General features: G+C 43.9%; 1 protein-coding gene across 1 annotated transcript in view; it reads left to right on the top strand.

Moving 5' to 3' along the window:
- Positions 1-12,121, top strand: part of asmt2 (acetylserotonin O-methyltransferase 2) — a 49,974-nt gene that overhangs the window by 20,678 nt on the left and 17,175 nt on the right. The window contains 3 exon segments of the mRNA XM_070439812.1: positions 1,149-1,278; positions 1,472-1,540; positions 10,434-10,553. Coding sequence (XP_070295913.1) covers positions 1,149-1,278; positions 1,472-1,540; positions 10,434-10,553 — 319 coding nt within the window.

Below are 12,121 nucleotides of genomic sequence, written 5' to 3'. Positions count from 1 at the left end.
GGAGTAGCTGCTGCCTTGCAGGAACTAATGGGGATCCATAATTAACCCAAGGAAGAATAGCTGCTGCCTGGCAGGAACTAATGGGGATCCTATAATAAACCCCAGGAAAGTAGCTGCTGCCTTGGCAGGAACTAATGGGGATCCATAATAAACCCAGGAAGAGTAGCTGCTGCCTTGGCAGGAACTAATGGGGATCCATAATAACCCAGGAAGAATAGCTGCTGCCTTGGCATGAACTAATGGGGAGGAACTAATGGGGATTGGCAGGAACTAATGCGGATCCATAATAAACCCCAGGAAGAGTAGCTGCTGCCTTGGCATGATGTCACGACTTCCACCGAAGTCGGTCCCTCTCCTTGTTCGGGCGGCGTTCGGCGGTTGACGTCACCGGCTTTCTAGCCGCCGCATATCCATTTTTCATTTTCCATTTGTTCTGTCTTTGTCTTACACACCTGGCTTCACTCAACAAATTACTTGTTTATTATTTAACCCTCTGTTCCCCATATTGTGTTTGTGATTGATTGTCTGTTGTAATTCGGTCCGTCTTTGTGGGCTCGTGATTTACTTTGTATATTTGTCTTTTTGAGTAAAGAACTTTGATTACGCACTTCTGCTGTCCTTCGCCTGACTCTCTACACCAGCTACACATAGGACCGTTACACATGAACTAATTGGGATCCATAACAAATACAAATAGACCCTTACCATTAACTCCTTAAAATCGCTTTACATAGAGAAACATATAGATTGGACAGGTGACCTAACCCCTGACCCCTAAACTCTACCCTAACCTTCACCCTAACACTTACCTTTAACCTTACCACTTAAAACTAGGACATGTGAACCCCCTAAACTGTATTGACTTTACCACTCTGAACCTGTCCCCTTGTTTTCTCACTCATCATCATTACTATTAGTTAGATGGGTTCTGAAGTGTTATTGTTCTCTTGGTTCTAGTGTTACAGGAGTACTGTTCTCTTGGTTCTAGTGTATTACAGCAGTACCGTTATCTTGGTTCTACCGTGTTACAGCTGTACTGTTCTAGTGTTACAGCAGTACTGTTCTCTTGGTTCTCGTGTTACAGCAGTACTGTTCTCTTGGTTCAGCATGTTATAGCAGTACTGTTTTTACTTTTCTCTTGGTTCTAGCCTGTTACAGCAGTACTGATGTGGCCAACCTCTACCTGGCCAAGGGCAGCGCCAAGTCTCTTCATGACATGATCATCTACCAATCACAGACCATCTACCCTCTGTGGAACAACATGGTGCAGGCTGTCAGGTGGCTAAACAACAATACAACAACAGACGCTGTATGAAGATGTACTCCCAACTGAATACTAGTTGTAGAGAAAATAGAAATGAAGAATTTCCTGTTCATCTACCTCCCATAAACCGTTGCATTACCACAGTTTATCAGGGTAATGTTTTCATATGCTTCTCAGCTGACGGACATTGTGTTTGATGTCTTACAGAGAGGGGAAAAACCAAAACGAAAAAACATTTGGCATCTCACCTGAAGACATCTTCCAAACCATCTACAGGTAGGTGGACTTTGTATCATCATTATCAAGGAAGTAGGGGAATTATAACTATATTCAATATGGTATGTATTGCTGACAGAGAGGCCAACAGAATTATAACTATATTCAATATGGTATGTATTGCTGACAGAAGAGGGCCAACAGAATATAACTATATTCAATATGGTATGTATTGCTGACAGAGAGGCCAACAGAATTATAACTATATTCAATATGTATGTATTGCTGACAGAGAGGCCAACAGAATTATAACTATATTCAATATGGTATGTATTGCTGACAGAGAGGCCAACAGAATTATAACTATATTCAATATGGTATGTATTGCTGACAGAGAGGCCAACAGAATTATAACTATATTCAATATGGTATGTATTGCTGACAGAGAGGCCAACAGAATTATAACTATATTCAATATGGTATGTATTGCTGACAGAGAGGCCAACAGAATTATAACTATATTCAATATGGTATGTATTGCTGACAGAGAGGCCAACAGAATTATAACTATATTCAATATGGTATGTATTGCTGACAGAGAGGCCAACAGAATTATAACTATATTCAATATGGTATGTATTGCTGACAGAGAGGCCAACAGAATTAGTATTGGTAGATTAGTAGATTAGTATTGGTTAGTATGGAAACCTGAGTGGTTTCCTTCCTCTCTGGCAACGGAGTTAGGAAGGACGCCTGTATCTTTGTAGTGACTGGGTCTATTGATACACCATCCAACGTGTAATTCATAACTTCACCTTGCTCAAAGGGATGTTCAATGTCTGCTTTTTACATTTTTACTCATCTACCATTGTCAACTCAAGATCTTGAATCTTACCTAGCTATCAAAAGGTTTGGTAGGAGACAGGTATTATGGCGGAGCCGGGCAATGTTTGTTCCCTTAGACTGACGGTGTTCAGCAGTGAAAACTATTTTGAATCTGCTGGGGACTCGCGTGCTATTAAGTGTATAATCTGCGACATGTTCGTAGTTGTCACGGGGAAAGGTCCGATGGATACCTTCATTTGTGAAAAATGTATTGAACTTAATGCAGCTAAAGAAAGGATTGTTACTCTTCATGAATAAATACAATTTTTGACCAATCGTCTTGAACTGAATAAAGATTCTATGAGACTATCGGCATCTTTAAATGCTTCCTATCAAAAAAGGATCATAATGGAACGTTCCTGGACTATGGCTGCTCATTGTTCGACTCCAGGTGAGCTTGAATGGATGCGTGTCGGATCCAGAAAGAAGGAGTAGAATCGTTCTGGGCGTTCCTGCTTTCTTCCCCCGCGTCCGGACTTAAGACTCTCAAATTGCTTTGAGCCCCTTTCTTCTCCCGGGGACTAAAATGTTCCCTCCATGGCTGTGGATGCCCCTCCAGCTACCACTCCCTGTCCTAGTCAATCAACTGCCTGGGCACAGCCTGGACCACCAACAACTCTGTCCCTTTGGCTGTTGTGGCCTGCAAAGACTTAAAGAAGTGTCGGTTCATCTCCGTCTTCCTCCGCTGGGTCATAGAAGTGGCAGACTCAGTAGACACATGACTGGCTGAAGGTCTACTGGCGATCCCAGGGATTTATTTTATTGACAATTTTGATACCTTTTTGGAAACAGAAAAGGCTTTTCAGGGATGATGGAATTCGCCCAAATGATATTGGCACGTGAAAACTATCTAATGACTACAAGGCAGCTCTTAGAAATGGACTCTTATGCTCTTTTACTAGCTCTGCTATGGCTAGAAAGGAGGGTACTGCCCTCCTGTCTCAAGTAATCCCTACTATTATTACGTCTCAACGTCTCAAAGTCTGAAGTTGCGTAGCTAGCTACTAGCCTAGCTGGTAGCTATCAGTATCAAGCTAGCAGGGTTTTCCACAAACAGCTTGAACACAGCCCGCAACGCGGTTAGCCCTTGTGGCTGGGACCGTGGAGGTGTCCCATGCTAATTGTGGCTGTATTCCCTGCTGCTTTATCCCTGCAGCCTGACCTGGCTGGAACTGCATTGTATAGCCAGCTACCAACGTTAGCCGATGCTGCTACCAACAGTATGTCCAAAGACACTGCTTTTGTGCTCACCGCTGTGAAAGAAGTTAAAGGAGGACACATATTTCTGCTTATCGGATTTTGCAATTTGTGTGAGCTCTTTTTGTTCACTTAGTTGTGAATTCTATGTAAGGGGAGAGACAAAGAAGCCTAGCTGGCCGGTAGTCTCAAATGGAGGTCGCTATTGAAAATTTTCAGTGCTGCAGGAGCTGCGTTTTTTTGCTTTATTCCCGGACAATGTGAACCGCCTGGACTTTCAATGTAACAGCTGTTTGCTTGCAAAGGACTACCGGGACGAAGTGGCTACTCTAAGCAAACAAGTAGTGAACCTACAAAACCTACTGGGGATTTCTACACAAGTTACTGGGGAATCCTACACAAGTTACTGGGGATTCCTACACAAGTTACTGGGGATTCCTACACAAGTTACTGGGGATTCCTACACAAGTTACTGGGGATTCCTACACAAGTTACTGGGGAATCCTACACAAGTTACTGGGGAATCCTACACAAGTTACTGGGGAATCCACGCCCGCCTGCTTTTTCTTTCTCTTCCACCCCAGTAGCGTAATGCCGCTCTGGCCTGGTGAAAGTGTTGCCACCTTGTCTGTTCTCCACAGCCGACTGGCCGGTACTCTGCAGGGATCCCTCCCAGAAGGGTCTCCCCCTTCCCTGGAGAATAGAGCTAGTAGGATGCTCTTGGATGACTTGGGGGATTTCCTGTTTTCGATTCCTACCAACCAGGATGCTGTCGAAAACAGCATCCTGTGGCAACGGGGTCCTCCTTGGAGATGTTAAGCCCAGACCAGACACAGACCAGAAACAGCTTCACCGCCCTGGATTCTGAGGTTCCAGCACCTTCTTTCCCTGGGGGATTACAATTTGAGATTGAATCTGGTCTGTCTCCCTCTCCAGTGGCTTCTACCTCGAGTTCAGATCCTCAGAACCCCCACCCTCATCAGACCGTGAGACTGTCTGAGACTCCGGCTCATTCATCATCCACGATGGATAATACAGCTGGCTTGGGTCCATCGGGCCCCACCGCTTTTCTGTTCTCGAGCGGTTTGCGAAACCCCTCGAGGCAAAAGAACGGACGGATCTCCTCAGCCATTACACCAGCTGTCGTCATCGGCAACTCTATGGTAAGAAACATCTTGGTTCCTGGGGTAAAAACCCTGTACTATCCTTGAGTACAGGACATTGCAAGGCTGCTTCCGACCATTCTATGACAGATGCCTGGAGATGACGCTATCGTGGTCCATGTGATGTGAAATAACATCAGGAGGGCTAACTCGGAACTTCTGAAAATTGATTTTAAAGAGCTGATTCTAGCACTGAATGATTTCCTGGACTACAGGAAAAGGAGCACCGAGCACATCCCGGGGCTGACGGGGCTGTAGTGTTGCAGGTTGAGAGCTTCAAATTCCTTGGCGTCCACATCAACAACAAACTAGAATGGTCCAAACACACCAAGACAATCGTGAAGAGGGCACGACAAAGCCTATTCCCCCTCAGGAAACTAAAAAGATTTGTCATGGGTCCTGAGATCCTCAAAAGGTTCTACAGCTGCAACATCGAGAGCATCCTGACCGGTTGCATCACTGCCTGGTACGGAAATTGCTCGGCCTCAGAACACAAGGCACTTCAGAGGGTAGTGCGTACGGCCCAGTACATCACTGGGGTCAAGCTTCCTGCCATCCAGGACCTCTACACCAGGCGGTGTCAGAGGAAGGCCCTAAAAATTGTCAAAGACCCCAGCCACCCCAGTCATAGACTGTTCTCTCTACTACCGCATGGCAAGCGGTACCGGAGTGCCAAGTCTAGGACCAAAAGGCTTCTCAACAGTTTTTACCCCCAAGCCCCAAGACTCCTGAACATGTAACCAAATGGCTACCTGGACTATTTGCATTGTGTGCCCCCCCCCAACCCCTCTTTTACGCTGCTGCTACTCTCTGTTTATCTTATATGCATAGTCACTTTAACTATACATACATGTACATACTACCTCAATTGTGCCGACCAATCAGTGCTCCCGCACATTGGCTAACCGGGCTATCTGCATTGTGTCCCACCACCTGCCAACCTCTCTTTTTACGATACTGCTACTCTCTGTTCATAATATATGCATAGTCACTTTAACCATATCTCCATGTACATACTACCTCAATAAGTCTGCCTAACCGGTGTATGTATATAGCCTTGCTACTCTTATTTTCAAATGTCTTTTTACTGTTGTTTTATTTCTTTACTTACCTACACACACACACACACACACACACACACACACACACACACACACACACCTTTTTTTTCAACTATTGGTTAGAGCCTGTAAGTAAGCATTTCACTGCAAGGTCTACACCTGTTGTATTCGGGGCACGTGACAAATAAACTTTGATTTGATTTGAAAAGCGACCAATCATTTCAGGTCCGGTACCATCGTTGGGCCGCGGGTGTGAAAGATTCAGCAGGCTGCTGGCATTACACACCTGGCTACTGGCATTACACACCTGGCTGCTGGCATTACACACCTGGCTACTGGCATTACACACCTGGCTACTGGCATTACACACCTGGCTACTGGCATTACACACCTGGGCTACTGCAGGCTCTACACACCTGGCTGACTGGCATTACACACCTGCTACTGCATTACACACCCTGGCTACTGCATTACACACCTGGCTACTGGCATTACACACCTGGCGGCTTACTGCATTACAAACCTGGCTACTGCATTACACACCTGGCTACTGGCATTACACAACACTGGCTACTGGCATATTACACACCTGAGGCTGACTGGCATTACACACCTGGCTACTGGCATTACACCACCTGGCTACTGGCATTACACACCTGGCTACTGGCATTAACACACCTGGGCTACTGGCATTACACACCTGGCTACTGGCATTACACACCTGGCTACTGGCATTACACACCTGGCTACTGGCATTACACACCTGGCTAAAAGATTACCGTAGCTCCGTTGGAATGACTTTTATAGAGAACTTCCACACCTTCTGGAAACAGATGATGCTCTACAGGAATGACGGAGTCCATCCAAATCATCTCCTGGACTCAACGCATTTCAAGGCTGCGTTGAGACTGACTTATCAAGCCCAGCTCAGTGAATCCCTACCATTGTGTCACTGAGTTGTCATAATGCTCCAGCAAATGTACATTAGCCCAGGGGCGTTGGCAGACACAATGTAAGTGACTTAATTTATGTCCCCCCAATTGCCCTGAATGATCTTCTGCTATTGTATTGTAATCATGTGCCTATGAACCAGAGTTATACTGTTAACACTGAGGCGATGTACCCTAGTAGGAAGTCAACTGTGTGCAGCTCACCCTGCACTATCAGCTCAATTATAAAAAACATAAGCATGTCCACTTCTGATAAGCTTCCCGGTAAAGCAATAAAAACAGTCCAGCATCCCAGAACAGTGCTAAAAATAACAACAATGCAGCCTAAGAAACAAGGTTCATGAAGTCAGCATCTTGCAAGTAACATATAACATTCATGTTCATACTCTGAAACTCACTTAGATAATACCTTTGATGATACAGTGGTAGCAATACATGGTTATAACATCTACAGAAAATACATAAATGCGGTGGTGTGGTCTACTCAGCAAACTGGATGCAGTCTATCACAGTGCCATCCGTTTTGTTACCAAAGCCCCTTATACCACCCACCACTGTGACCTGTATGCTCTAGTCGGCTGGCCCTCGCTATCTATTGGTCGCCAGACGCACTGGCTCCAGGTCATCTATAAGTCTATGCTAGGTAAAGCTCCGCCTTATCTCAGCTCACTGGTCACGATAACAACACCCACCCGTAGCACGCGCTCCAGCAGGTATATCTCACTGGTCATCCCCAAAGCCAACACCCCCTTTGGCCGCCTTTCCTTACCTGTCTCTTATACACATCTAGATGTGTATAAGAGACAGGGGTTAGGTTGGGTTAGAGTTTGTATGGGTTAGGATGGGTTAGAGTTAGGATGGGTTAGGGTTAATATGGGTTAGAGTTAGGATGGGTTACTATGGGTTAGGGTTAGGATGGGTTAGAGTTAGTGTGGGTTAGGGTTAGGTTGGGTTAGGATGGGTTAGAGTTAGGTTGGGTTAGAGTTAGTATGGATTGGGATGGGTTAAGGTTAGGATAGGTTAGGGTTAGGTTGGGTTAGAGTTAGGTAGGGTTAGGGTTAGGGTTAGTATGGGTTGGGATGGGTTAACTTCCCTGGGATATGTGGGACGGTAGGGTCCCACTTGGCCAAAAGCCCCAAAAAATGTAGCGCGCCAAATTCAAATATATTACTATAAAAATCAATCTTTCATGAAATCACATGAAAGACACCAAATTAAAGCTACACATGTTGTGAATCCAGCCAACATGTCTGATTTCAAAAAAGGATTTACGGCGAAAGCACACTAAACGATTATGTTCAGTACATAGCCACAGAAAAACACAGCCATTTTCCCAGCAAAAGTAGGCACAAAAAGCAGAAATAGAGATAGAATTAATCACTAACCTTTGATGATCTTCATCAGATGACACTCATAGGACATCATGTTACACAATACATGTATGTTTTGTTCGATAATGTGCATATTTATATCCACAAATCTCGGTTTACATTGGTGCCATGTTCAGAAATGCCTCCAAAATATCCGGAGAAATTGCAGAGAGCCACATCTAATAACAGAAATACTCATCATAAACTTTGATGAAAGATACATGTTTTACATAGAATTAAAGATACACTTCTTCTTAAAGCAACCGCTGTGTCAGATTTCAAAAAAAGCTTTACGTAATAAGCACACCATGCAATAATCTGAGACGGCGCTCAAAAAAAAAACTACATCTCCGCCATGTTGGAGTACACAGAAATACGAAATTACATCATAAATATTTAAATATTTAAAATAAATAAATAAATAAATATTCTCTTACCTTTGATAAACTTCATCAGAATGCACTCTCAGGAATCCTAGTTCCACAATAAATCGTTGTTTTGTTCGATAATGTTCATTACTTATGTCTAAGTAGCTACTTTTGGTAGCATGTTTAGTGCACATGTCCAAACGCTCGCGCAGATGCAGGCGAACTCGGACGAAAACTTCAAAAAGTTATATAACAGGTCGAATAAACTGGTCAAACTAAGTAGAGAATCAATCTTCAGGATGTTGTTATCATAACTATCCAATAACGTTCCAACCGGAGAATTCCTTTGTGTCTCTAGAAGTTATGGAAAGCAAGACGATATCGTTTGGAATACGCGTGACCAGGAACTGGCATTCTGCCAGACCAATGACTGAAACACCTCCCATCCGGCCCCACATCACACTAGAGGCTTCATTCCACGTTCTACAGACTGTTGACATCTAGTGGAAGGCGTAGGAAGTGCAAACAGATCCATATCTTACAGGGAATTGAATATGCGATGAGTTGACCAGTCTCAGAATTCTCACTTCCTGTTTGGATTTTTTCTCAGGTTTTTGCCTGCCATATGAGTTCTGTTATACTCACAGACATCATTCAAACAGTTTTAGAAACTTCAGAGTGTTTTCTATCCAATAGTAATAATAATATGCATATATTAGCATCTGGGACAGAGTAGGAGGCAGTTCACTATGGGCATGCAATTCATCCAAAAGTGAAAATGCTGACCACTATCACAAAGAAGTTAAGGTTAGGATGGGTTAGAGTTAGGATGTGTTAGTGTTAGGACGGGAGGCCAAGACATTCATCTCCTTTTTGTGCTTTAATTCAACCAAAGCTCCATTGAACATTTTGCCTTGGGGGGTTTAGGGTTGGGCTTAGGGTTAACAATTTGCCTTGAGGGGTTTAGTGTTGGGCTTAGGGTTATTAATTTGCCTTGAGGGGTTTGGGGTTAGGGTTAACAATTTGCTTTGAGGGGTTTGGAGTTAGGGTTAACAATTTGCCTTGAGGGGTTTGGGGTTAGGGTTAACAATTTACCTTGAAGGGTTTAGTGTTTATATCTGAGGGTTCTGTGCTCTGAAAGTCTCCCTCACTGCCAGTTCCTTCTGTGTTACAGATAGAAGGAGCATCAACATTTATTCACTGGACCTAAACATTAGCACATAATACAATAGAATGTTATAAATTCAGTTTGCATTAATTGAATAGTTTGCATTAATTATAATTACATTTGGAAACATGTACTATATATTGCAACAGGTTCTAGTGAGGATAGTAGCATTGTAAAAACCATGCAGGTATAGACAGTATCTATATAGATCTATAGTAGAGGATCATTATGGTTCCAGACAGGGCCTCAGTCAGAGACAGTATCTAAATAGATCTATAGTAGAGGATCGTTATGGTTTCAGACATAACACACAATGGAAGATGGGCATAATGGAAGCTTTAGCTGTAGGCCAGAACACTGGTCCTCCTGGTGGTTTAACTACAATGTTAGTTGTAGGCCCAGTGGTCCTCCTGGTGGTTTAACTACAATGTTAGCTGTAGGCCAGAACACTGGTCCTCCTGGTGGTTTAACTACAATGTTAGCTGTAGGCCAGAACACTGGTCCTCCTGGTGGTTTAACTACAATGTTAGCTGTAGTCCAGAACACTGGTCCTCCTGGTGGTTTAACTACAATGTTAGCTGCAGGCCAGAACATTGGTCCTCCGGTGGTTTAAACATTCAGGAGCCTTACTGCTGCTGGGACAAAGGATCGTTTGGCTCTATTTCTTTTGTCCCCCGGTACCCTGTAATGTCACCCTGAGGGGAGCAGCTCAAACCCCTAGTGAAGAGGATATTCTTTCAGTCCATCAGTACCTTGTGGGGTTTTGTGAAGCCAGCTGTCTGCTGTTTCAGGTCAGAGGAGGAGATGCTGAAGTTTATGGGTCTGATGAACTCAACATGGATCCTGGATGGACACGACATCGTCACAGCCTTCAACCTGTCCTGCTTTAAGGCCATGGTGGACCTTGGAGGTAGGTGACCCTAAACCAAACCCTGAACCTAACCCTAACCCTGAACCTAACCCTGAACCTAACCCGAACCCTAAACCAAACCCTGACCCTGAACCTAACCCTAATCCTAACCCTGACCCTGACCCTAACCTTGACCCTGACCCTAATCCTAACCCTGAACCTAACCCTGACCCTGACCCTGACCCTAACCCTGACCCTCAATGGTAGGTAAATTGATTATTTTCCATTTATAAGGTTATTAGAATCTATATGAAGTTTTATGCAGCAGCACTCACAACAAAACATAATGATAGTAATATTTTTTACCTGTTAGTTGTCATGGTGATATTCAGTTGTCATACTGATAATGTGTGGTGGTGATATTGTGTGGTGGTGGTGATATTGTGTGGTGGTGATATTGTGTGGTGGTGGTGGTGATATTGTGTTGTGGTGATATTGTGTTGTGGTGATATTGTGTTGTGGTGATATTGTGTTTAATGTGTGAGTGGTGTATTGTGTTGGTGGTGGTGATATTTGTGTGGTGGTGATATTGTGTGGTGTGGTGAGTATTGTTGTGGTGAGTGATTAGTGTTTGTGGTCGGGTGTATTGTGTGTGGTGGTGATATATGTGTGTGGTGTGGTATTGTGTGTGTTTGATATTGTGTGGTGTGTGCGTGGTGATATTGTGTGGTGGTGTGATATTGTGTGGTGGTGGTGTATTGTGGTGGTGGTGATATTGTGTGGTGGTGTGATATTTGTGGTGGTGTATGTGTGTGGTGGTGATATGTGTGTGGTGGTGATTTGTGTGGTGGTGATATTTGTGGTGGTGATATGTGTGGGTGTGATATTGTGTGGTGGTGATATTGTGTGGTGGTGGTATTGTGGTGGTGGTAGTTGTGTGGTGTGATGATTTTGTGTGTGATATTGTGTGGTGTGTATTGTGTGGTGTGTGTATTGTGTGGTGGTGGTATTGTGTGGTGGTGATGGTATTGTGGTGTGGTGAATGTGTGGTGTGTGATATTGTTGTGTGGTATTGTGTGGTGGTGTGATTATTGTTGGTGGTGGTGATATTGTGGTGTGTGATATTGTGTGGTGGTATATTGTGTGGTGGTGGTGATACTTGTGTGGTGGTATATTGTGTGGTGGTTGATATTGTGTGTGTGGTGATATTGTGTATGGTGATATATGTGTGGTGGTGTGATATTTGTTTGTGGTGGTGATATTGTGTGGTGGTGATTTGTGTGGTGATATTGTGTGGTGGGTGGTGATATTGTGTGGTGGTGTTGATATTGTGTGGGTGTGGTATGTTTGTGATATGTGGTGGTTGTGGTATTGTGTGGTGGTGATATTGTGTGGTGGTGGTGTGATATTGTGTGTGTGGTGGTATATTGTTGTGGTGGTGGTATGTTGTGTATATTGTGTGGTGGTGGTATTTGTGTTGTATATTGTGTGTGTAATTGTGTGTGGTGATTGTGTTGTGGTGGTATATTGCGTGTGGTGGTGTGATATGTTGGTGAGTGATTTGGTGTGTTGTGTGGTGTTGTGTGTGGTGATATTGTGTGATTGTGAAATTGTGTGGTTATTCTCTCT

Source organism: Salvelinus sp. IW2-2015, unplaced genomic scaffold (genome assembly GCF_002910315.2).
Source record: "Salvelinus sp. IW2-2015 unplaced genomic scaffold, ASM291031v2 Un_scaffold1935, whole genome shotgun sequence".
Classification (NCBI taxonomy): domain Eukaryota; kingdom Metazoa; phylum Chordata; class Actinopteri; order Salmoniformes; family Salmonidae; genus Salvelinus; species Salvelinus sp. IW2-2015.
This window is presented reverse-complemented; position numbering and strand designations above follow the sequence as displayed.